This window comes from Aquila chrysaetos, chromosome 4 (genome assembly GCF_900496995.4).
Source record: "Aquila chrysaetos chrysaetos chromosome 4, bAquChr1.4, whole genome shotgun sequence".
NCBI classification, from domain to species: Eukaryota; Metazoa; Chordata; class Aves; order Accipitriformes; family Accipitridae; genus Aquila; species Aquila chrysaetos.
Window position 1 is genome coordinate 71,133,125 of NC_044007.1, and position 28,000 is coordinate 71,161,124.

Genomic DNA, 28,000 nt, shown 5'->3' on the forward strand with positions numbered 1-28,000 from the left:
TGCAAGCATCAAAATAATTGCTGATCTCTCTGAGGGCAGGCATTTACCCTCTTTACACCATGTAATAGCTAGAGCTGAATTTCCATGCTACTGAGTATTATTGCGTAAACACCTGGTGGCCTGTCTTAATCTCCCTATTAAGCACTTACAGAACAATAATTGCTAATCACTTTTTAGGGATTTGGGAATTGCTACTGGGCTCCCACAATCTTCCATGAAGGGACAGAAAATACTGAGAAATGTGACTGTGACCATACAATAGGGGAACAATTTGGCAGTTCTGGCAACATCCCAAGGGTTAAAGCCTTGGTGAATAAAACCAACAGGTAGCAAAAAGGAAGTTAGTAACTCTAAAAATGAATAGTCTGGACACATAACACAAATCACGCAGGTGTGACTTCAGGCTGGAAATCATCTGACGGAGAGGAGACCAGCTAAAGGAAAACAAACTCCTCTCCTATGCTCACATTGCAAAATCTATTTAAACAGTTAAAGACTGTCTCACATGGCTGATCTGTCCCAGACATATGATACACAGTTCCCGCCCCCCGCTCCCCCAGTCTATATACTGAAGTCTGACCCATGCTGAAACACAGTCCAAAGAGTAAGATTTAAGAAATTGTCCTCCATTGATCTATCCAATGACAGACTCATAATAAAGTGGTACAAACTTCACTCCGCAGTGACCTTGAGAGAGTTATTTCTCACCACAAGGTTATTTATAAGCTCACGTCCTTCTCCCAAGACATAAAGACTTTGCAGTGAGAAGACGACCTATCTCAATGAAGAACTTTGGCATGTGGTTCCTTTGCGCTCTCTGCAAGTCTGCACATAACACCAGACTGGGGGGGAACAGTCAATACACTGCTGGACAAGGCTGCTGGCTGGAGTCACCTAGACAGGCTGGACAAATGGGCTGAGAGAAACCTCAGGGGGCAGAACGAAGTCAAATGAAAATTCCCATGTCTGGGATGGAACAAGCCCATGCAGCGGGACAAGCTGGGCAAAAACTTGCTACATATAAACTGGCTTTGCAGAAAAAGTCTTGAGGGTCCCGATGCACAACTCCAACATGAGCACGTGAGCGCATCAGCAGTGCATTCCTGATCAAACAAATGCTGGTCTGTATTAGCAAGAATATAGCCAGCAGGCTGTGGCAAATGATTCTTGCCTTCTCGTTGTGTTTGTGAGACCACACCTGGAAGATCGTGTCCTGTTTTGGGCTCCTAGTACACGACAGACAAGGTCACACTGAAGTGAATCCAATGCAGGGCCACCACGATGGTCAGGGGACCGGAGCACAGAACACATGAGGAGAGGCTGAGAGAACTGCACTTCCTCACCCTTGGGAAGAGAAGGCTTGGGGGGATCTTACTGTGGTGTATAATAAGGAAAGCAAGTTGCAACATCAAATGCCTACTCAATATGAGGAAAAAAGTTTTTACCATGGGGATGGCTCGACATCGGAACAGGCACCCGCAGAAGCTGTGGAGTCTCCATCCTTGAAGGTCTCCAAACCCAGCCTGGGCAAGGCCCTGAGCGACCTGCTCCGATGGGATCTGCTTGATGCAGGAGGTCAGACTGGAGGCCTTTGGGGGTCCCTTCCAACCTCCCTGGGTCTGTGATTCTTCAAGCATGGCCTTACACCCACTGAAGTCAATGCCTAACTAGCCACAAAGTTCCTCAACCCAGTGAGGCCCCTTTTCAGGTTTATTTTCAAACTTGACTTTTTCAGTTTCCCATTTCCCTTTTTTATTTCCCTTCCTACTTCTCCTCTGAGATGGGTTTCTGCTCTCTTGTACATGCTGACCAGAGAACAGATATTGTCCAGACAGGCATTGCAAATCTTCCAGAGGTATCTGCTTTGCAAGCCTATAGTTCTGCTGGCTGATGTATAGTAGACCTTTACATGTCACGCAGCTGTGTGACTGTTCTTGCTAAAGTTTCCTTTGTCCATCTGGGACTGTGAAGCGTCTGTACATCTGCACGTACAATGCCAAGAAGCAGCTCTGTGAGAAGAGGAATGAATGAAGCAGACTCGCTGCAGTTTTGTGCCTTGTGACCAAAATATCCTGTGTCTCTCAATATGTGGGTTTATGTCACGCCTTTTCCTGCGGCTGAGACAGCCGTACCAGCATGCTATGTAGGCTTTCTAATGAGGTGCAGCTTTTTTGTTAGCAGTGACACAAATTTGGGACAGCCATTCCACAGAATTTTTAAGTTCTTACTATTTTTTTATATTAGCACTGTCACTGCCAACCTGCCTGTAACTATTGAACGGGATTAAACAATACAGGGAGTAAGACTGAATGATGATAAGCCTTGGGAACCCCTCATGTCTAGTAGTTCCTATCTGCCCACTCAGCACATTCAGCAGTTTTACCTTGAAAACTTTTTCCATTCTTCTCAGTCCCAGCTTTCAGAAATAATTTCTTTTGTAAAACAGATTCTGAGGAGGTATAGAAGGACCTTTAGCTATGGGTGAGCATATCGTGTTTCAATTGCTCTGGGCAAGCAATAGTATTTCAGTCCGTGGTACAGTTTCTAGGTTTTGTATATCTGAAGTTTCATTAGAAGCTGTAGGTCTGGTCTTGAACCTGCAAGGCTCTGCCAGAATACACTTAGTATGAAATCTGTCCCAATCCATTTGATCATCCTGACTCTTAATGATAGATGCTGTTCTTCCAGAAATGTATGGATGGGTCATGGCTAATAAGCACAAAGATATCTTCCTTGGAAATAGGAAAAGATACTTTAGCTTTGGAAGCAGAAAAGCAATATACTGTTTGTAGCCTTAGTAAACAACATGGTCCATTTCAAACAAGGAAATTGGGAGTATGTAAAAAAGCAGAGTAAAGCATAAAATATTAGGATTCTCAAGCTGCTTGTTCCACTGAAGTCTGTGGGAGTTTTGCTATTGATTTCAGTGGGGATAGGGATTCTACCTGACTGATCATCACCTTGTTATTACCAAAGAGTACAAGCTGCTGAAGAACTGAGCAAATGAACAGTGTGAATCCCTCTGAGAAAAAATATTTCAGTCAGACTGGTGACTAGTTCCTCGCAACATGCTAGCAAATGTCACTGTAATGCTGTGGAGTACTTCAAACCTTCCCCTCCTCAAAGGGTGAATTTAAAGCTTATTCCATAAGAAGGTAGTTTCAAAACATCCAGGCAAACGCCACCTCTCCCCCTGCACTGGGAACTGGGATATTGCTTAGAAATGTGAGGGAAGGGCATAGGGGGAGAGAGAAACATTAACTTTACATGGATATTCCTAATTTTTCCAGAATTTTTGATCCATATAAATTACTAAAAAAAAACAAACCCAAAACCAGAATGGTTCTAAATGGGTCACTTCAGACTTTTTTGGGGCCTCAGCTGTTTCTAGGAAAGCTCTCATAAGTACTGGTGACAAGAGATCATGTCTTTAATTATGATGAGAAACCTACTTCAGCCACAGATTAAATCAGAAGACTCTTTATACCTCATTCTCCAAGCTACCAATGCATCAAACCTTTAACGTTTCTTTATACAGTCCAATATTTGTTTCATATAGATTCTTATATCACCCTAAATTACATTTTGTGCTTAATGAGATACCTAACATCATTTTTATGACACTCAAGTTTTACCAATATCCTAGCCAAGGTTACTTTGAGGGCTTTATCTTCTTCAGAAAATGTTTCTAGATCTGCCAGACACCAAACTGTGCTGTAGTTAACTGCGTAAGACCGAAGGGATGGGATGTCTGTCACCTACATCAGTTCATTAGAAGTTAGGAATCTCGCGTAAGCCAGGCACACAGCCTCCTCTGCAGTCCAGGGAGAGAGAGAACGGAGGATGTTTTGGTCCTAAAAGAGGAGGGAAGAAGCGTAGTCCCGAGGGTTTCGTCTTTCTCCATCTGCAGTAGAAGAAGCCTAGACTGACACTAACATTCCTGATGTGTGGTGAGAGGAATCCTGCAGTTGAAGTCAAATTCAGCCTCAGTGCAGGTCAGACAGGAGTTTGATTTAGCTGTTCTAGCAAATAATTGCCTACTAGAATATACTGATAACTCTTGAACTATTTGCTGTTTTCCAGTGCTCAGGAATATAAGCTAAAGGTAAGCATTTATGATCAATTTCAGATTGATTTATTGACTAACCGTCTACGCATAAACACAGTGGGAAAATAAGTTATACGATAACAATTACCGGGTTTCATATAATCACATTTCAACAGCTGATCGAAAAGCAGGGCACAAGAAAAAAAGAAGTTCTAAATGGGGGAACTAAAGCTCAGAGGGAAAAAGACAGGTCCAAGGCAACCCAGCGGACTGATGCCAGAGCTAAAAGTACTCCCCAAGCTCCTTGGCCTCAACATATAAACAGCCACCTGTCAGAAGCAGATATGACACAGCAACCGTGCTGGATGGATAGGATGCCTCCGAAAAGCTGCAAATGTGTGCGTGCCAACATGCACTGATACATATGCATACACACACACACACACACACATTTATATATTTGTGCATAAAGAAATTACAGCAATTTGGGGTGCCTAAGCTGAGATTCATCAGAGAGGCCTGAGTTTCAGATTATGCTGAGTACCCGAGCCCAGGTAATGCCTTCCACAGGGCATATCTCTAGGTGACATTATCTCAAGCAGGACAGGGCGGGTTGAGTTCATTTATGACTATGATTTTCCTTAGTACGCCATTTCTAATAAAACAGATAAAACGACAAGAGGTGAACCTCACCAAGAAACATTGGAAGACTGCTCGGTATCAATAAAGTATATTGCTAGCCAACCGCCCATTTCATCGCAGATAACTTGAGGAAAGGCAATGGTAAAACCAGGGGATGCTTTCTTTCATGCTGAAATGCAACATATAATATTATTTGCACATTATATTCGCATGAATGGGATGAGTTTTGCTCTTAACGAACACTTGGGGAGCGGTGGGCCCATCAAAGAGCAGAAAGCTATTTTTGCAGTTTTTGCATCGTCATCTGTGGCGAGGGCAAGGCAGCACCAACACAACAAAAGGTGGCAGCAGAGAAGTCTGCAAGCTAAGGCTTTCCCAGGGCTCTTGATGGTGCGAATGACTAAACAAAGACATAAAACAGGCTGTAAGACAAACCTATTTCCTAATCAATTATCTGGTGTGCCTTTTGAATAACAGGAGAAAGAAATTAGTCATGTTAAGAAAAGAAGTGGCTTAACAAATGGTAACAAACCTTGGTTTAAAGATTAACCTTTGATCTGTAAACATAATGCGTGAAATTCCATCATTTTTCTAAGCATGAGGCTAGTTATATAATTAGTGTGTCCCAGGAAATCAAAACAAAACAGGTAGCTATTCCAGGTCCATAGAAAAGCCCAGGCCTTGCCCTATTACTGGGGGGCATGCAGCTCCTATTACTGGCACTACAGGGCGAATGGAACACTAACCTCACAGGAGCCCTGAGATAAAGCCACGTCTAGAAGAAAAACACGTTTAAGAAATAATATAAGAGTATTGTATTTCACCCCAAAGCATCTGACGAAGCACAGGCCACATCCCAAAGCCTGCAATTCATTCAGGCAACACTTTGATTGCATACGCTTACCTGCTTTCTATGAGCAAGAATAAGGTAGAACCAGTAGGACTCTACAAGCAAAAAAACTTGCTAGAAAAGCATTGAAAGGAGAGAAATACAGCCTTCCATGGTGGGGAAGCACATCCATCACAAGACAAGGAGGGATCCCGGCAACAGCAAACAACATCTGTGCTGATAAAGTTTTCTAGACCAGCACCGGTTGTCGTTATCTCGTCCATAAAGAGGCATAACATAACCCAACTCTCTCTCTTCGCCTTGTTCTGAGGATAGAGCTGCCAATACTTGTATAAACTCATGAATACGCTTACATGGAAGACCCCAGGAACACGTTCCACGAAGATGTTCTGAACAACGTGTTTGCATGGAGCACGTGGGGCATCAGCATTTTTCAAAGACTGGAAGAAAAGTCAGGTTTGGGAAACATGATGTAACGTGTCTACCTCAGGGAACAAACGGCTGCCTCGGATAAACTGAGAGTCTGATTTGTGTTCTGGGATTATGTGGGATTAGTCTCACTGACATGGGAGATCTCATCTCATGTTCCTAGGTGGTGCTTCAGTAGTCACTGTCTGATGCTAACAGCCCTAATTTAGCAAGGCACTGCAGTCCAAGCCTTTACCGAGACAGATCTCATGCTAACAAATGTGGTAGTGTATGAGGACACCTTCAAATTATGTTCTTTCTGATGGAGGTGCCAGAGTTATGAATCTTCCACAGGTCCACCGACCATTTTTGGGGCAGTTGTGCCAATGGGCATTTCTCATTTGCCTTCTGATAACAGATGGGTAACCAATTGACATTCAGTTTCACACCAAACCTCCCAGCCTTCCCCCCAAAAAACAACCCAAACCCCAGTTCTGTTCCTTTGCTTGTCCCTCTGCCTGTGATGCTGAAGCACTGCATGTGCCTTCTGCAATCTCAGTTCATTACAGCTGTGGACCGATGAGGAGATTCTGTTTGACACAAGTGGGAAAATTTGGCTATGGAGATTGTTTTGGGGGACACAGAGTGCCCAGGGGCTGGGGGCAAAGACCTCTGTCCTTTCCGTTGATTTTTTAGGCTAGTGAGAAACTCTCGGCTGTTACTACAAACACACTAAAGGACATCCATCTTGTGTTGTGTATTTGCACACAGAGTATTGTTCCCTAACTAGAGCTCTTAGGTACCACAGTAATGCAAACAAACAAAACAAGAACTATAATAGCAATAGGCAGGACAGTCAATCCTCATAATACCCTGACAGTGTTCGTGGAAACTAGAAAGAACAGAACAAACATTGGCTTGGTTGGCATTTTACTGCTTGGATTAAATTACTGACAAGGTGATTCTTAAAGCTACTTTGTTGTATTCTGTATTTTAATAAGTAAAAAATAAAAGAAAAAAATGGGGAAGTAGAAGGGCATTACCTTCAAGATGGGGAAAAATTATTTCTGTGCTTGCTTTACAGTCTTTCAGGGGGCTATTAAGCAGACACAAAAAAGTGGTCACTAAAAGAAATCCCTGATGCTAAAACTCTATTATCTATACTGATGGAAAAGGCAGTTTTCTCCATGATTTTATTCTGTCTATATTTGAGCTGTTAAGTGTGAGCAATCACCTTAATAAGTCTAAATTTTCTTTCTTGTAAAAAATTCTATATATAGCATCACAAAATAATCACCAACATGTCTGAAAGTGACCACTGAAGCTGGATGTAAGTCCACTGTAACCAGTCCTTCCAGTGCCACAGGGCACCCACTGATCCTGCGGAAACCATTGGGAGATAGAGTTCCTCAGGGCAACTAAAATTAAGCTTTAAGTACTGGAAGTTTAGCACCTAAAAATCAAGGCACTCATAGGGTTTTGTCCAAACCTGAACATTTGACTGAAGGTATATGTTTCTAATTCACTGCTGCTGAAACTATGAGAAACATAACATTGAGCAAATGTTACCAGGGAAGGAAAAGCTCCACTCAGTCATCGTATCTTTCCTCCATCAATGCAGATTATACATTCTGCATAATACCTGTGCTGCTCTTCCCCAGACATGTTTAAAATCTGCTTAGGAGACTTCTAGAACCTCATAAAAATCTCAATGCCAGGAATTTCTCTTGGGACTCCCTTATTAGGATTTATTTTCAAAAATATATTTTATCCCATTATTTCCAGCCACAAGCACTTGTATCATTCAAAATAACGACACCCCATTACGCTATTTATTCTCTCCAGGTATTTATGAGAATGTCTGAAGAAAGCTAGACACAGTCTCCTCAGCATCCTAAAATTTTGTTATTTTTCTGCAAATTCCCTCTCTGCTCCGTCTTCAACATCACTCACACACGTGGCACCTGCTGCTGAGCACAGAACCGCAGGTGTGATTTTGCCAGAAGAACAGTAAGGTAATTACCCTCTCTTTGCCCCACGATGCACCAATGCTATACATCCAAAATTGCATATGCTTTTGCTGCAATAGCTTTCCTCTCCAACTCAGCGTATCCCAAACGTGCCACTCTCTAGGCACTGCTGCATCTGATGCCTTTCAGCCTTTTATGCTTTCCAGATTTCCTTCTCTCACTGCACATGTATCTTCTAAACTACCTTCTCCAGTTAATTGCCTCAACTCTCCAATTTACACCTCTCGGTATTTGGCAAGAGTCCTACTTCCCTGCCAGTATTCCCTTCCCTCCTTCCTCCTACCTGTAAATGATTTCCTCCTTCTTCCTAACCATCCGACTTTATGAATCCATTTTGTTTCCTATTTCTGAACTCCTTCCCCTTTCTCCAAAAGATTCCTCAGACTCAATGGATTAATACAGTCTACACTGGCTTCTTGCAGACTTCACTGCACCCAGTATGGTTTCATCGACGCACACCTTCACACAGCGTCTTCGGAAACGCTGCATTTTTACTTCTGCAGGTTTGTACTGGAGGGAGGGAACAGAAACTCCTGTGCCACCACTACGAGATGGAGACCAAAGTGGATTCGTGACCCTGCTGCCCTTTCCATGCTGGCACATTTGAACATTTTCTCCTGTTCCACCTCATGGACCCGACTTTTAAATCTCCATTAAGCTGCTCTCCTGAAATTTAACATCTTTCTACCAGCACAGTCTCTTTACCATCCACATCCAAAATTAACCTTTAACGGTGAGTCTTTAGGGTCTTAATCAGCCTATTACCACTGGCTGTGTACAAATCCAAACCAGTCCAAAATCATGTAATCATTATCCAGTATAGTCAAAGTAGGTGCTTTTTCAAGAGTTATTTCTTTCTGGGTACGAACTGACCAAAACTAGAAGAGGAGCACTGTAGATGTCAATTACTAAGGTATGTTGGCAGATACCTGTGGGCAAGGCTACAATTTTCTACAATCTTCCAACCTCATTACCTGTGGCAGTAAGCAAGAAAAAAAAAAAAAAAAAAAAACAGCCACAAGCCACGGGAATAAAAAATTCAACACACAGTGAGCAAATAATGATAAGAAACATCGAGCTCCATCAAAGACCCTGTAACATGCAGGTAGCCAAAAGAAGTTCGATTTTTATAAAAATTAAAAAAGGAAGAAAAAGTGAAAGGCACATTTCTTTTGGAGCATGAGCTCTGCCTCTCCTTACAGAGAGATCTGATAGCTGGGGACTGTTTGCCCATGAATGCACATACACTCAATTTGTGTTCCTTAAGCCCTTCAAAAATGTTGATCTGATCTGGGTAAATGCTGCCACTTTAGCCTTTGCTGGAAGCAGAAATCTTGCAATCCCTGCAATATTCTAATCCTGCCCAGAAATTATACTTTTAAAGCAGACAAAGGTACTAAAACATCCGTACCCATTCCCTTGTCTGCCCTACACAGTGATTTTACTTATTTTACTTCAAGAAACAGCATGAATTAGATGGAAAATACGGAAGTAGGGCAACGTAAACAGCCCCAGTCCATATTCCCTGTTTTTCTCTACTGAAATGCATGAAACAGTTTTATTCCTTAATGTGGTGCATCTTTCTCATTAATAAAAGATGACAATGCATCTCTGCATTATTTAATATACCCTATATACCCAACTCCTGGACATGCTTCAAAAGGCTCTCCCGTTCCTGCCCTCTCCAGAGCAGCATTCAGGTAACTCGGTCAGAAAGGTCCCGAGCAGCAGAGGCTGCGGTGCCATGGCAGCTTTACAGGGTGTATTCATTTTTGTCTAACTTGTCCTTAAAAGCCTCCAGTAAGGGATGGTGCGGCATTGCCGGGCTGCCTCCTTCCCTCCTCACGCATCCGCCTAACAAGTTTTTCCTAATTTTGCTTTTAAAATTCCCTGCAGAGACAGCCGCTTCTCTGTGGATGCGAAGAACACCCGAGCACTGCCTGCCCTTGTGGCGTACTCCCTAACACCTGCCCTCTAATTCACTGCAGGAAAGTATGACAAATGTTCTGTGTTGCTCCTGGTTTCTCTTCGGGGCCGTCACACTATCATATCGTAGCCTTTTTACTGATGTAACACGGCGTAAGATGAAAATTAGGCTTTTCATCTTACACCATCACACACTCTCTGAAGTCCTGGCTCAGGAGGACACCTTTTTTATCAGGCCCTGGAAACATTTACCCCAAGGTTAACCTTTTATACCTCGCAGTGGTTTGCTTCTTGCTGGGCCCGCACGAGCTTTTTTGCTGCTTCCACAGGTGGAAAAAAACCCCGGTGCCTTCCCTTAAGATCACATTTTCTGCCTTGAGAAAATCGAGGCTGTGCCTTCCCTCGTTGCCAGCCAGCTGCTCCCAAATCTCGCTACTCTGCGGCCGAGCCGCTCCTCCAAGCGGCCATCCCAGCCTCCTCCGTAGGATCCTGCACAAAGCCCTGCCGGAGCTCAGCTGGACCTACAGCCGCTTCTTTCCCCAAAGCACGAGAAAGCAAAGGTGCTGAGGAGAGGTGTCCCACCTGCAGGGAAGCGCTGATCCTGGGTTGTTCTGGAGCTCGGGACTGTTCCCAGCTCTTTTCCTTTCACCAGACGCTAACGTTGCCTTTGATTTTTTGCCACTCGTTTTGTTTGTTGTTGTTCAAGGTGCTTTTTTTATTCCCTATCCTCTTGCAGAGGGCTGTCCGTTCATACAAATCCCAATTTTTCTGTCTGCAGGTATAGAATTTAGCTTAATTGCCTAATTAAGATGTCCATCCTTGACTTAAAGCCCCTATACAAATCACAAGAAAAATACATGCTGAAAATTCCCTAAGTCTGCAGGATTTACAGCTGAGATAACTAAGCACAGTAGCACAAGTTACGGACTTTCAATCAAAATGAAAGCAAATATCACAAAGCACATAGACCTTCCCTATGCAAAGGTACACTGGTAATAAAGGTTTAGAGACAGAGTTAAGGTCAGTGGCGATAGACCCTCATATTTCCATGAAACACACTAATAAATAAATAACTTTAAAATGATCTTGCTTTAAAATTATCTAACTGAATCCAGTTTGCTACTGTTATTTTTAAAAACCACCTTTTAATTCCCCTCTTTCAAGTTATGACCAGTTATTTACAGCTCCAGCTCTGCTTCAGTTAATTGTTTTGTCTAGAAATACTAATTAAAGATCAGCAATTTCCACCGATGTCATTACCACAACAAATCTTAAGGAAGAGCCTAGAAAAATGCTTCTTCTTCTTTTTCAGAGGCACATACAGCTTTCAGAGTGACCTTCTCACACTGAGTTCCTATTGACTCAGACATCCTTCATTCTTCCGTATTATCATTTCTAAATCACAGAAATGACACCAAAGTAACCATAAGGGTCTGACTTTTATCACCAAAATAAATTCTGATTTAACGTACTTTTTGCAATACTTAGGCACAATAGGATACGTGATTAGAGCATAGTAGAGTTAACAGTATACCCATTGTGCCTTGTTAACTGAGGATGCATGGTATACTCCCGCTTAAAATTTGAACTTCATAGCTTTTATGGGTTTAATTTAGACACTTGGGGCTACGTATGCATTGAAGATTGGACACATAACATCTGTTATTTTTAAAAGTGGTTGCATACCCAACCATCGATGTTTAACACAGAAAAGTAGCTTTTTCTAATTTCATTTCTGATTTCAAAAAAAATTTTTGGTTCAAAAGAACCCCCTAGTCCGCGGTTTAACTAAAATGTCCTGAAAATGACAGATACTTGATTTTTGCTTTAAAGGCATGATTCTGAAAGAAGCAGATATGTCTGACAGAGGCTGAAAAAAAGCACGCCTAAGCACATGGGAATTTGACAGAAACCAGTAGGGCTACGTGTACCCACCAGGATAAGGATGAGTTCAAACATTTTTCTGGATTGGGATCAGAACCTGGTAGAATCAACCCTTAAGACCTAATTTTGAGTGTAGACATGCATACAGATTTTAGGTGGGTTTGGTAAGAGAGACTGTTATTAAATTTGTTTGACAGATCCCTATTTAAGATGCAGATTTTACACACCAGATGCCTGCCTGAAGCTGAATATTTCAGGGGAAAAAATCAAACAAAACAGATTATTTCTGAGAAAATACATAATTTGATCTGACATAACCTAATTTCTGACTTTCTTCATTTGCAAACTTAAAATGTACCCCCTCATACTTCTTAGCAGCTCCATAAGTAAAATACAAAGGGAGATACCTTAGTCTCCTATTTTTGCTACGGGCATATCATATGTGTGTTCATGCCATTGGTTGAAAGCATGCACTGTTTTAAAATGTAAATGTATTTTAGTTATTAAATTAAATTCTAGGAGTAAAAATACTTTTTAGATTTATATATACAAATTCGATCTCCAGAATGAGAGAGAGAGATATATATATTTTCACTGTTCCTTGTTAAGAAAGGGCCAAAACCAGCTCCTTTATATAACATTCATTCATTAAGCCTAAAAATGCCTGCTGTTGCCTGATGCAAATAATACAAACGAACCTATGAATTGTGGTTTTTAATTAAAAGCCCATTTTGTGATCTGGCAATGTGAAATAAACGGCTATCAGACTGTTAAGTCTGACAATACTGAATTGGCACTTTGTCCATGGCACAGATTTCACACTTATCTGCAAGCTTAAGTGCTGCGCTGGACAGAAACGAAATGACAGTCAACCTTCCAAAACAAACCCGCAGGGGACCTGGATGAATGCTTGGTATATCAGGGGGTTCGCTCTAATAAGATGTTACAGCGGAATAATGAAGAACTATCCCGTTCGCGTTCAACAGAAATAGACAGTAATTCTGTGTCAGTTATTTCACGCAAGTCAATGTTCTGGTATCTTAAAAAAACCCTGCAAAATCCAGCAAATGATGAGAAAGGCAAACCGTATGCAGGTCAGCCTTATGCAAGGGTCTGCCACACTTGGCTAACTATCAGTGAAAGAACTCTTTTTTTGCCGCCGGATCTGCTCAAAACGGGTTTTTTCACAGGCGGGGTTTGTTCCAATGAACTCGGGTTGCAGTGCAAACTTAAGTGTGATGCCTTGGAAGGCAGCGGGTGATTTTTCGGTGATGGCAATGGTGGTTTTGACTCAAGTGGGAGGAGGAGGAGCAGACCCTCTGTTAATGGCACTGTCAGGTTCTGACGGTAACTGCACACACTCGCTCAATACACAGGCAACTGCTGTGGCAACAGTAAATGCTTCACCTTGCCATGCATGAGAAGACGTATGGTAAGCGTGACATTGAGACCTCCTTCAGTCACTTTTGTGTCCTTCGTGTTCATCCTGGCCTTGTATCTTCAATACTTGGAAGCAGCTTCGTTTTTCTCTTTTTTTTTTCTATTCACTTAATCAACCTACAAAGAAAGGGAGAGAAAAAGAAAAAGTACCATTGAGCGGCTGAAGCTACTCTGAACTGAGAATATCATGTTGTACAAACCAATTAACATTCCTCCCTTTGATTTTCTGGACTACAGTTTAGTGCTGAAAAGGCTCCTTTGATTATTATCCCTCCCTGACCAACTCTTTAGCCCTTCACCAATTACAAGATAAACTCCCCTTTGAAACCTTAAAAATTCTCTTAAACTTCCTGTATTTCAAAGCTGAAAGTACAGAGCACAACAGAGTGCAATACAGCATTTTCTTCTGAACAGCATTTTCTCTTTGTTAACCATATATATATATATATATGCATTTTTACACATGCCTGGTGCTGTTTTCATTTCTCTCCCTGTTACTACCTCTTTCTCTTTCTGCTCTTGCAAACAAGATATTTTTGTTTTCTCTCCAGCTAGAGAGAAATTAATTCTGAGCCTAAACACTGATCCCTGCCAGCAACAGTGGATGACACATTATCAAAGACATCTGAGTAACTAAGAGCCACTTGCTGCTGTAAATCTGGGCACTGTCTGACTTTGTTTTTGTCTACCAGGCCCAGAGGTGGCTCAGACCCTCAAAGACCAAAGCTGAGCTTTAGTCCTAAGTAGAAGTAAGATTTTTCTTAAATCCTAATGACAAATTGCAGATTTTCAGTCATTTACAAAGTCCTAAATATCCTAAAATGCCAATGAAAGCTGCAAGGACTGGCTTTGAAGGGATAAACAAGATGCGTTATGAGATTACTCATGCAAGAACATTTATCAGTACAAACAAAAATGGGGGCAGGAAGGAATAGTACCAAGGGCAGGCAAATTCCACAGCAGAAAAGGCTTAGAGACTCCTTATTCGCTTTTGTCCTTTTCAGGCCTATCTTATAGAGCATGAAACCCTTAAACAGACATCACGCCTCTCAGTAACCATCCCTTATTAATGACAACCCTATTAGCTTTGCACCTTGGAGCTTCCCAAAAATTTGACTAGCTTGGGCACTGGCTAATGAGCACCCCTAGGGACAACCATTTTGTGGCTCGGAGCGTACAGCGGTGTCTCACCGGGGTGACAGGCTGTTGTCCCCTTGTAGAGACCGCTCGGGCATGGGACCAAACTACCGGAGGGACCTACGAGATCATTCCCCTAAAAACACCAGAAGTAGTATCATGCAGACTGTTTCATCCACTGATTAAAATCCATCTTAAGAGCCACTAAGCACTGACATACTAGACCAAGGTAAAGCCCATCTTAGTTGAGCATGAATTTGTCTAATCCCTTCTTGAATCCATACATCTGGTCTCTGAAAGTTCTGGCCTCACACATTAATTATTAGTGTGGGGAAAAGTGCTCCACTTTATCTGGCTTAAATCTGCTGACTGTCATTTCCCCTTGTTACACATTTTGCGCTCTGTGCGTTATCTGAAGACCATCCCAGACAGTCACTCCTCTGATGGCCGACGGTTCTCGTTTCAGCCTGAGCCTGCGAGTGGCCAAGCCCCTCTTGATATTTTTGCTGCTGGGAAGTACACTGGAAGATGCCGAGTTTTCTCTCAAGTCTCTGCAGGAGTACTTAGGGCCACGAAGAGCTTCTGAGCCTTCAGTGACTGCCAGAATAAGAGGCAGACGTGCAGAGAGGTGAAAAGAAAGAGGGAGAAAGAGTAACTTAAACTCCTCCTTCCTAAAGGCAAATTCATTAGTTGCTACCACAGAGCAGCTCCTGCCTACCTGCTCCATTGCCAAAGTTGATTTCCCCTAACTCAGCATGGACTCAGTGTATTTCATACCATACGCTCCACCACCCAGACCACAGCCACTGAAATAAATCCCATTTATTCCACATTTCGAGGCTTATCACTTACATTCCATATCACCTATCCAGATGGAGAAAAGCAGAAGAGAAGCAAGGTGCCTGGGTGAGAAAGCAGAAAACAGAAGCAGCCTGGCCATGTCTCTGATGCACCATGTGTGCAAGAGGGTGAGAGGAAAATGTCCCAAGGCTCTGTCAAAAAAAAACCCCAAACCCAAACCAAAACGCCAAACAGGAGCACTTTGGTACATAAACAGTAGAATACATCACAGCATTCTGGACTTTATGGGAGGAATACTGGCCATCTGAGATCTCTAGAAACTCACGGTACCTTAGGGTATGCTTGGAAGATTTCACATAACGGGTGTGTTTCAAGTAGAAGCAAGGTATTTAAGACCTTCTGTGGACCAAAATTTAGTGATGAAGGTACAGCTATGTTTCTAATGAAATATATTCCCAAGTGGGAAAAATAATCCCAGACTAGTTACAGGTTTACAGTTGCTATGGCCTTTTACTGCTGTGATGTTACAGCAGTATGCTCACTTCGGGAAAAATTTGGGACAAAAGCCTTTTCTCAGAAAACAAACCCACTGCCACCCAAGCCTGACCATTTCCAGAGAAAACCTGAAAAAAAAAAAAAAAAAAAAAAAAATCTGTGTTTTTTAGCCAAAGCCTTTTGGGTTCTTTTTAAAAACAGAAGTTAAAAATGAAATTCCACCACAAATACTGTTAAAAATATCACTGCCATCTAATTTTTTTAAAAAGATTTTGTCTTTGCCCCACCTCCCAACAAGCTCAAACTCTGGCACCTGGTACTGAGAAACAGAACAGATGTCTGGGGGAGGGCTGAGAGCGTGTGTGCCTGCAAGGAGTTAGGCAGCTGTGTGAGATACAAAGGGAATGAATTAAAAAAGGCAACCTCACATGATAAGGAAGAATACAAGAAACCTATACATATACCATGAAGAGAGAAGAGTTTTTACTATGCCAGGTCATTTACAACTGCCCCAGTTGTCCTGAGAGTCCAAGTGTTCTGGTAAAACATTTACAGATTTATAAAGTAAACCTACACGCCTGTTAATTACCTGAGTATTTCAGTTTTAAAGACAGACTAAAATAAAATGCATTGTTGTACTTTATTATTTTTAACTAATTACAGCAAATTTTTCCGCAGGCATCATTGCAAACACGTGCCGGGCTAGATCTCTGTGTGCATGCAGATGTCAGACCACGGCACAAGGAAGAGAATGGTTTCCTCTACAAAGCCTCCTACCAGCCAGCAATACATCTATGTATTTATAAACCTACTGCTGTAATATATGAGCACATCATGAATATTAAATCAGTAAAATAATTTCCCTCTCCTTTGCAAAATCAGCATTTCGAACAATTTACTATGTTCCTGGCTTACGCGTGTGTCTCTGAGCAAAGAGAAGGCTAAATACATAAGGCTTTCCTTTCTCAAGCTCTGTGTGATGTGGTCTCCCGGCTACTCCGGGGGCTGGGAGAGTTGAGTCTCAGACTATGAAAAAAATCAATATGTCACACTTTTCCTGATGCCAGAGGAAAGTCAGGGGACTCCACAGGTGAGCAGAGAGTATCGTACAGACAGATACAGTCAATGGCATAGCTGAATGTTAGAAGTGAGGGTTTATGCGTTTTACTCTGCCTTCAGCAGAGAGCTGGCAACGACAGGAGGACAGCTGGACAACATCCTCCTTCTGACCTTGGGAGAGGATGGACCAGAATGCACAAAATCCAAGATCCAGGGCTCTGCAGCTCCAGGTAACAAGCAAAAAAAAAATCACGCCCAGGGAACGAAGGCAAGTAGATAACATCAGATAGTTCCCAGCAAACAGCAGATCTTTGCCTCCTGTGGGGCTGAGCGTGAACTTCTGAGGACATTTCCACTGCTGTTTATCATGTAAAAAGTGAAAATTTCTCTTTAGGTAGAAAAAGGCATCCATATGCATTAAAAAAAAAACACCAAACAACCTTTTGAAAACGCCAATAAAATGGACACGTAGTCTTCTGCAAATGCCTTTTGTCTGTAAGTATGCGTTTCTATACACTTTCAATATTAGCTATCCCAAGCTGGCATAAAATGGCATGTCCTATACGCTCACTATTCATCACATAAGGACCACCAATTTTCTAACACGGCTTTTCAATAATTGTTGGTAGATTAAGCGACTAAAACAACAAGCACCTAAGCCACGTGTTCATCAGACTACCACAAAGAACAACACAGTTTCTCAAGGATTTCACTGAATTAATAAAAGCTACAGGATGAACTATACAGCCAAAGGGCAGTGCCACAACCCACACGCACACACACACGTGGAGGTTAGGAATCCACGTGGCTGAGGGGGTAGTGTGAAATTGCTGCCTGAAGCCATGGAAAGTCAACCTCGTGACCCCCTTGCTTCCTACTCCTCATGCCTACTAATCCCCTCCCCCAAGAAAATAAGCAGACCATTGCAGAGAATATGGCTGCACAGTGCTGGGGGAAAAAAAAAAAAAAAAAAAAAAAAATGTTTTAAATCTCTAAGGTGACCACTTCAGGCATGCAGGATAAGAAAGCCTTTGACTCCACAACAGGCAGGGATGCCAAAGATGAATAAAATCAACATAGTACCAAGGTAGACATCAGGCAATTGATCTCTGAGTTTAAAGCCACAATAAATTATTTGACATCCGTGAATCTGCCAAGAAAGCTACTCATCTGGAAGATCCAGAGGAATGAGAGGGAGGAGGGAGAGAAAGAGAGAGTGTGCACGTGGTGAAATGGGATGGAGCTGCACAGTCACAGAGGTGTGCTGGAAAGGAAAGAGATGCAGAGAGGAGAGACGGAGAAAGGCAGGGAGAAAGAGAGAAATGAAGCTTCAGACGGCTGATACGGAGAATCACGCGAGAAGAATCAATGTGGAAGAACCACCTGAAAACACTGAAGGAGGAAGCCTGCTCTGATACGTGAAATCTTGATCGTATGCCTGTCAGGAAAGATGAAACTGGTCAGAGCACCCAGCACAGCATTCCCTGTGCTTGAGCTCAAAAGGGACTCTTGAACCTAATTATGGTGCTTCATCACCATCAACAGAAAGATGTAATTATGAAGAAAGCAAGGAACAATCTACAGATGAAATTCAAAAAACCAAACTCCAGTTGTTCCACTGGAAGAAAAAATGTTTCTAACAAAGAAAAAAGAATGGGGGAAATTATAGTGACATTCGGCAGAAGCCATGTCTAATTTAAATGAGGACACTTAAACTCAGTCATCTAGTTCCCATGTATCGGTAGGTTTAGAAGAAGAAGAAAACTTCAATAAAGGAAACATAAGAACATCCAGCCTCTCACAGTAAATCTGTTATTTCCATAATACATGGAAACATCCCAAAGGAGGGGTAGCTAAGCAGATGATAAACCCATAGGGATGGGGGCAGGCAAAGACAGGAGCTGAATAAGGAGACTAGGACGCGAGCAGAGTAACCTGAAGACAAAGAGAATTATCATGAGTTATGAAGAATTGGAAGTTGGACAGTAACAGACTGATGTTTTGAAGAAACAGTTCAGAGTTTGGTTTATTTAGCAAGAATTCTTAACGAAAAAAAAAGAGGAAAAAAAGATAGTGAGAGTGAACAAAAAAGAACAGAGAAAACTGAAACACGGGAAGCCATGAAAAGGCTGTAGCTAAGTCCTCTTGATCAGAAGCCTCCAGGTGGAGGGAGACCTCCCGGGAATTGGAAGAAGCACACTGCCAGGGATCATCACGAGAAGAAAGGACCTGTGCTTTCAGCAGAGCAGAGTTCTTCGGGGACAGATTTATGCTACTTACATGATTTTAGTCTTTCATTTAAACTGGAGGGAATATAGGAAAGGAGAAGGAGACCGAAAGGAACATAAGAAAATTACTACAGGATAAGAACTGATGACATTATCAATAGAAATTGACAGATTCAGCTGTATAGGTAAGGTTTAAAATTAAAAATAAGCTGTCTGCCACAGAAAGGTTCATGCTATCAAATGAAGAAATAACTACTTTGCTTTCAAGTTCTCTGATAAGCTAAGCGTTTATTATCTATGGCTTTTCACTTGAAAGTAGCATCTCTGGATGTCAAAGGACTAAACAGTGTAATTATACAGAAAAACACTGGCAGAAGTTTAAAAAAAAAAAAAAAAAAAGGCACAACCCAAAGTGAAATCAAAAGCAAAACCAGCTCCAGTTGTATTATTTTGTTTCAAGGAACTTCTTTTCAGAAACTGTGAAAAGTGATAACAATCAGCAGCTATTTACGGTCTCAGCTGAAGCAAAAGATGACGACTGGCCGTTTGCTAAACATACACATCTTCAGTTTCTGTGTCAACTGAAGGATGAAGACATTTACTCTTACTAAACCATATCGTTGTGAGGTTACTAAGAACAAAAAGCTCACAGGATGCCCACAATAACTTAACAGTAATAACAATGACAACTCTTCAAAGGATTTCTCTCCCAATAATAACTATTTGGAAAAGGAGAAATCACACTTTGAAGCACTCCATTTTTATACAGAGAGCTCACCAGGGGAATCTGATTAATGAACAATAGCTAAGGAAGCAGGTGCAGTATTAACCTTTCTACTTTACCAGTTCCGTCTCCCAAATTATTAGAAGACTGTACACAAAGGAATGAGATTATACATTTTATTCACATCTTGATCATTTATATCCCAAAATAGATTTAATGTTAATCTCTAAGTCCTTAATGAAGTGAACAAGATCTGCAGAACCTGGCTCCATTAAATTGTCATATCATGGCCCATTTTAAGTAAGTTGATAGTTGGGACGGATCCAAAAATCCAGAACTGAGAAAATTAATTCTTTGTGTTAGCAGACCAAAGCATGTGTGTGTGTGTGTGTGTGTGTCAGCTGGTTTTCACTAAAAAGATAAAAGAAGATAAAGGAATAGCTCAAGAACAAAATTTGAACAAACACTAGAGAGAATAAAAGGAAATTCATAAATCACATGCTCAAAGAGATCTAAATAAAAGTTAACCAACAGGAAAGTAAGCTGAACATGGACCACTGAAAGAACAGCAAGTGGGTTTACAAACAGAAATAGAAAATACCTGTTTTACAAAAAAAGTAGTAAAATATGAGCTCAAAAGTCAAAGGGCATTAAAGAGCAGCACATTATTCCATGAGTTAGCAGCTACCAACAAGACAGTTACACACCTTAGCAAGCCATGTGCTCCTTTTACTAATTATTGTAAAAATCTCTGTATCTCTGATATGCTAAGCTCTGTAGTTACTACATATATCTGGAAGTAGCAGGTTTGGCAAAGGAGTGAAACTGATAAGGAAATAACAGATTGAAAAAATAGCAGAACAACTTTTGAAGGCAATAGCAAGTGTAAAAACTGGCAAGACTCCAGGAGTGCTGCCTTTCGAATGTAATTTTATGAAGTATGTAAAGCGGTGCTAGTTTTTCCTTGAGGGATATGTTAACGCTATTTTGTGAGAGGAAGAACCTATCCTATCTATAGAAGAAGCTGTCTTTGTGTTCTCCCTAAAACGAGAAATACCCTTACTCTACACGAATAACGTCTCATTTGCCGAAGATCGCTAGATGTCAAATAATCCTTTGAAGAGAACAGCAAAAGATGACTTATTTTTTCTGTTCTCAACTGATGGATGTTTAGCTGCTGAACTTGACATATATGAACCCCATTCTTTAAATGGACCACTTTTCCTCATGCTGGTCAAAAAGCATATGCTTCAGCCAATGTCACTGGTTGCTGCCTTTTTGATTAATTAAAGGAAATGAACAGCAACATATTTATTGACGCTTCTACTTACAACATTTTCCGTAAAGCCTTTTGAGCAAACAATATGGCATCACGACTTCACTACAGGAAGAAAACTCACAGAAGCACAGTAAAGACTATTGCCTCATTGTTCACAAAACTATTTCCTAATATCAACATTCAATGATGAAATACTTATCTAATATAAATTAATATAAAAATATTATGCTGTGTGTGAACAGACAGCTACACCCTTTGCCAAAATAGAGAAAGTTATCCCTTCAGAAAACATCACATGTCAAACAGGTAATAAATGCTATCAAATGCCTGGAAATCAAGTCTCAGGAAATCTAGAAAAGCTATATAATGGCCTTCAGCAAACAGATCTGGGATCCTGTGAGGAGTAAGTAATTTCCAGGCTATGGAAAATTCTTTTGCCTTTCTTCTATCTAAGTCTTTTTTTTTTTTTTTTTTTTCCTCCTTTCTGTAATTATTCCAGAAAGAATTACCTTAGCAGGAATGCAGAGAGCATCTTTACAGTCTGCCATGAACTAAAAAAAAGCAGCAGGGTGTGCATGTCAATATTTTGTACAGATCCACTAGCCAACTAGCTCTTCTGCATATGTGAAAAAGCCAGGCAGCTAAAAGCTCCTGTAGATGGAAGCTGCCACGTTAGACTAATGAAACAAAAAATCCTCCACAAATAAGAAAGTTGTGGCAGCCTGCCGTAAATTATTCTGTACAAATATTCTCCAGGAGGATTCAACGACGAGTTCAGGATGGAGCAGAAGGTGCTTTCTTTCCTTTCCTAATGGCACACAATGCAATTAACTGTAAGCTTTATCATGGACCTGGCAGTTTGCAGGATCAGGAAAGACAATATATGCGTATGGTAGACCAGCTATTTACTAAAGAATGATTTCTAATCATAGCTTTGAGCACAAAATCAGCTTCACCTGCTACTTTATCCGGTGGCTCCAAACCCCGCAAGTTCAGCGTCGTGTTGCTCAAATCTTTGGTTTTATGTTGCTCAAGTTTTAAATACAAATGTTGCTTTACTTACTTATGTTCAACCAAGAAACAGACACTCCAGCTAACTTACATTAATCTTTCCATATGGTCAGAGATAATAAATCTAACAGAGAAATGTACATACAAATCGCAGTGAAGATGGGGAAAAAATTGAACAGACCACCAAAAGTAGCAGAGCTGTCTCGCCAGCACAGAGATGCTTACAAGAATGGCCTACCACATAAGAAGAGATTTTCAGTCCGCACCTGCTCCTGGAAAAAACCTAGATTCTGATGACCCAAACATTGTGAATGTGTGTTATATTTGTTAAATTATCTCTGTGCCCCGAAGTCAAATGCATGACTTTGACATTTCATCAATTAAATATTTTTATTTTGAAACAATGTTTCAACTGTAAATTTACCTTAATTTAATCAAAGCAAATAAAACAACTAAAAATGTTCTGGGGCATACAAACTTTGCTTGTTGATTCAAAAATAAATGCACTTGCACCAAAGGAAAGAGAGTCAAGCCTAAACAGATGTTCTTTTTTCCATTTTTTAAAATCTCAGAGTATAGAGAAATCATTCACATCGTCTATTTCCAAGATATTTTAAGTGAGCAAGATTTATTTACATATGTAAAAAGATATATTTATCTTTAATATAGTATGCATATATGCATAGAATACGGTCAAATGATGGAAAATAAGCAAGGTACATTTTTTACACAACAGATGTGGACAAATGTTAAAATATTGCTGGGGCATAATCCAATAAGCAAATGTTAAGAATAGCATGATTTTTTTAATGACATTTTTATCCTTAGTAAAAACAGTCTCACAGATGTAAAGAGGAATTATAATTTTCTTTGCTAATACATACAAGAGTACGGATAGCTTCTTATTGATCAAAGGAAAAAAATGCCCCAAACCAGTAGAATAGTCCAAGAAATATGGGAGCTTCTTTAATGGGAAACATTAACCCATCAAGTATGTTCCCACTGGGCACAGAATAAGCAGATATTTAAATATATTTATGTTTTTATAATTCCATCAATGTTGAAATGACATCTGCCTTAGAAGATATATTTGTCCAACCTATTTGTAATTAAATTTTTTGTAGACATATCCGGTTCGATAAACATGAGTCAGTTGTTTCACTCAATCCAGTATAAAACACGGCTGTTGGTTAGGGAAAAGAGGCTAATGATACTAATACATTTCACCTCATTAAACAGAAAAATATTATATATTGATATAATTGAATCTCTGACACAAACAAGCAAAAATATCACTTTGTAATCACCTTATGTTATTTACAAGGCTGTGATTTGAAAAACCATTCAAACTCCCTAGATGGATAAAATAAATACTCATTAAAAAAAAAAGGAAATTCATACAGCAGCTAAGGGAGGGAAGAGGATGAGTTCCCGTCCTTCTGTTGCAAGGGGATTGGTACTAGCCTCCGGAATGTGGCTCCCTTCTGGGATACCACACTCGTGCTCGCTTGAGGCAAGGGTGGATTTGGAATTGTCTGAGAGAGAGAAACCGATGCAACAGGAGGAGCACAGCTGTAACAGCTGCATATATGGCTGAGCACTGCGAAGACTTCCATCGTTTACTGGGATAAAAGGGAAAAGAAAAAGCAGAGTTGCAATGTCCTGCCAGGTCGCTGGAATTGTTGCCTTCAGAAGTCATGATCACAAGGCAAATATTTAAGTTCTCAATCACTGGTGGTTAGTCAAACCATACAGCATTATAAGAACTTCACTGTGAAACTCAAGACTATGCGGTGGGTAAAAAACCCTAGTAAGTTCCCAGAGCTTCATCTGAAACTAGCTTTAACAACAACAAAAAAAAACCCAAACCAAAAAAAACCAACAACCAGCCCACAATAAATGACTCTTTTATGGGCAGTCAATACTCAGAGTAGAGCGCCAAACACATGCCAAGGTTTAAGCCACTGAAATCAATGTTTTTGTCACTGATTTAAACCAGGAGAATCTTTAAAACTCAAAGCAAGTCTAATTGATGAAGTATTCAAAAGCAAAGAAAAATCAAATAGTTTATTTATTAATAACTTCAAAGTGCCAGCTGTAAAGTGAATCACTGCATCTCACCCTAGCACTGGGAAAAAGCAGCGCTAAGGCTATCCATTTGCTACTTCTGTGCAACCTTTACAAAGAAAATAGCCTTTTTTTTTGCATAAACGACTCATTTGCTTCCCCAAGTTACTCAGCTGAAACAGCGCTTCGCGAAGCATCTGTCCTTTTGTCTATCCTTCAGTCCCTCTCCTTACAAATACCTGCGTACATACATACCTATACGTATACGCGTATGCGTTCCACCGCAGGAAAAGCTTTGGTGGGAACCCAGGGGTGAGGGATTCCCCGTCGGGCTGGCGGGAGGTGGGTCGGCAGAAGGAGCTCACAGCCAGCCACGCCACGCGCTCGCCCCTTCTCACAGCGAGCGCCACGAGAGAGCAAAGCGAGACGAGGGGGCTCTGCAAGTGAACTGATACAATCGCTAAAAAAGCCCCCGTGTTTGGAGGAACTCCCTACAAAAGGTGCTTTAAGCAGACATAGGATACACATTCCGTTTTTTTTCCCAGCTGGTCTAGTAACTTTATTGCTCGTACACAACCCCGCTGCCTTTAACGGTTTCACGAGCGTAACTGGATGTGGAATTTGGTCCCTATGAAAACAAGACAGGACCTGTGCTAATGCGAAGGATTTGATGCTGCCCTTACCTTCCCAACTTTGACTTGGGACCACAAAGCGGTCCATTTGCTCATTTGAAAGAAAAAAAAAGTAAAGATCAAAGAAGGTAATTGCTGGTTTACTGCAGAGACTCCAGACACATACTGAGGAATAGGTTACTATTAAATAAAAATAAAAAATTAAAAAAGCATTACTGACATTTTGGTAGTATCTACAGGAATAACTAGAGGAGGGCATTAGCAGCACATTAGTGACAGTCAATTGGAAGGACTGTGGACATGATAAAAGAGAAGAGCAGGAAGACAACAACCTGAAAAGAAACACAGTGAAAAAAAATGTATGCCAATATATTTACAATACTAGGAGAAGAGGAAGCAACCACATTCACATAACCATATCCTGTTTCATATTTGGATCTGGACGCTCCATAAACACAGAAAAAAAAAAAAAAAACCACAAAAAAGAAAAAGTGGGAGTTCATTGAGAGGAGAGTGGAAAAAACTACTAACAGAAAATGATACAAAGATGGGGGTGGATCTTAGCCACCAACAAATGAGGCAGTATTCGAAAAAGGCTACTGATATTGGAGGGAACCAAAGAAAACGAGAGAAACTAGGATGCTGCAAGCGAGGCTGGCTGATGTAAGGGTGACTTTACTACCCAAAAAAGAAGAAATTAAAGCTAAATCTGTCCCCCAAAACCTGTTTGGGGTATCTCTCAGGCTGAATGACATGTTCCAGAAGCGGCAATGCCTCTGGTGTTTCCACGTAGAAAGGTTGCATAAAGCTGCCTGGAAGCCTTATAAGAAATACACTGCAGTCAGCCGAGACGCTCAGCACTGGGAATGCCGGATCAGGTCTTAAAACAGAATTTAGACATAGCGTGCCTATTTTATAGGGAATTCCACCTTGCAAAGTTTGCTTTCATTCCAAATGGAACAAAACCGTCAAATTTTGAAACAATTTAGCGTATGAGTCTGTGAGTATGTGTGCTTGTGTATGTTTTAATATTTTTTGTCAATCCAAAGAAGTTATTTTTCTGCAACTAAATTTTTGTACAGACTCCAACTTGGTGGTTTTATATTCTATTATGTATAATATATCTCGAAGTAAAAATATCTCTTTGCAATGGAAAACCAAAATGCCATAATTTTACAATTTTGTGAAGGCAGTATGGACAGTCACTATCAAAGTCTTTAATTTAATGTTTTAAATAAGGAAGTCAACACATTCCCACAGAACATTTAGGTATTGACAATCAGGAAAAAAAATTTTTTGAAAAATTTCTATCTGCTCCTCCACAGACTCACTTTGTAATAGAAAGGAAACAGAGTTGAGTGAACGGATGAGGTCTTTTTAATCTCCAGTTTCCAAGACTTTGTACATTTTCTGTCTCTCTCCTGTTTTTATAAGAGCCCTGGCATTATCCTTATTGAAGTTAGGGAGAGGAGGGATGTTTTAGAGATTTTTTTTTTTTACTATTATTTAGTCAATAAGTAAGTTAACTTGGTAAGAGAAAAAGGAGGTCATATAGTATTCAAAAAGATACAATACTTGTTTTCTTTTTTCCCCTCCAGTGCTCTGTATTGAAATGTGAAAAGCCCTGTTTCAGATTCTGCACTTTGCTATTGCACACGTAATAATAGGACACACTGGCCTTTGATACAATTCTCTTCAGGGAACAAAAGCTTCCTTTGGCACAACTACAGCCACTGCTTGTTGTAGGTTACACATGTCTTTCCAGTCAAGCATGATTAATAACTGTTAAAAAAAATGCTTATGACCCATGGCAAGTATTCTTTCAACTATAATACCAGCATTATGGGCTCTGAATCTCAGTAATTTTAAAATGTGCTTCTACAATGGAACTATAATTTAATTACTTTTTCTGCAGCCTGTTCCATTTTGTTTCATCACTTTGATTGCACCATGCGCTTGGCAGCTTATGGAAGACTGCATCTGCCTCCAGGATTATTTCACTGGGCTCTTTCGACATCTGTTTCTGAAAATGACTTTATTTGCAGTGGCATAAAGAATAATCAGAGACTTGTTTAATCCAGATAAATTGGAAAAGAGAGAGACACAGAGATGGAGTTGGAGGCAGGGAAGAGATGGGGGGAAAAAGAGAAAGGAAATCTATGTTGCATGCTGCAGAAGACATCAAAATAATCTGACCTGTTCCTGTGCTTCTGAAATGCTGTTATCTGATGGATGATATGATACACGAAAAGATGAGTCACTAAGTCAGTTCCTTTTAATGTTTGGGTGGAGTTCGTAGATGCAATACATAAGACATTCTAGCTAAAGCTTCATGTTTTGCTCGATCAGTTTAATATAATTTTCATGAACTACATTTGCAACCTCATCCCTCGAGAATCACAAAGCGGTCTGAAATGATCTGTAGCAGTTGACGAAAGTCCCTATAATAAACGAGCTAAACCCAGGCTCCAGCATGACCTGACGTCCTTCCAAACGCGGCTACAGCCAACACCTGTTGCAGAGTGCCATAGCACGGACCGCCGAGCACACAGTTTAGCACTCACCCTGATGGATAACTTCCCACACATCAGCAGACATCAACTGGGTCACCTGTGTCTCACATGAGCAAATGCAAGGCATCTATAACATGCCCGTGCTTGTACCAGCTTGTATTCAACACAATGGAAATCACCACTGGCGACTGCCGTTTATTTTTGTGTTATGGGTGGGTTTGTTAACCCCCGAACCCGTAAGCCGTCATAAGCATTTAAAGAAGTGCTCTCTAACAGATCACAGGTGTCGGTCAGGTTTGGTTTTGTTCTTTCTTCTTTTTGTTTATTTTTTGGAGGGAGTGAACAGATATTTGTCAAGCAGCATCCACTGCCTCAATAAAGAAGTGCTGCAGGAAGGCACCTCCGGCAACGGAAGAGTAACGACCGAACGAGCCACACAACGTGGCTTTAGGGACCAGGGCCGCTAAAATTTGAAGCGCCAGAGTGGACAGACCACAATAATAACAAGCAAAACAATCCCCAACATGCTCTCACTTTTGAGAGTTTAAAATCTTGCCTGTCTTGTTGCTCCTTTCCTTTTGGAGATTTTTTTCCTGTGTTATTCGCTGGTCTTCTGGGCTCTATTGCTGTAGCAAGCACATCAGGAACAGTCACACTGAACAGATTATCCAGCTGGTTGGGACACATGTATTTTGCTAGGAATTACTTAAAGACAATCCAAAAGGAGGTCATACAGTTCTCAGAACAATAATGAAGAAAAATCATTGTCCCCAAAAGTAATAGGTATCATGCAAACACACAATAGCTGGAGCTAAACAACTTGGTA

At 40.8% G+C, this 28,000-nt stretch overlaps 1 protein-coding gene across 16 annotated transcripts in view; it reads right to left on the reverse strand.

Annotated features, from left to right (window-relative positions):
• The window catches only part of LOC115340598 (poly(rC)-binding protein 3-like), a 149,835-nt gene that overhangs the window by 51,527 nt on the left and 70,308 nt on the right, over positions 1-28,000 (reverse strand). For all 16 annotated transcript variants that reach the window (XM_030012441.2, XM_030012446.1, XM_030012442.1 and 13 more), the window contains one exon: positions 13,196-13,345. In XM_030012441.2, the coding sequence (XP_029868301.1) occupies positions 13,196-13,273 (78 nt within the window). In that variant the 5' untranslated portion in view covers positions 13,274-13,345. The remainder of the gene's footprint in view (positions 1-13,195; positions 13,346-28,000) is intronic.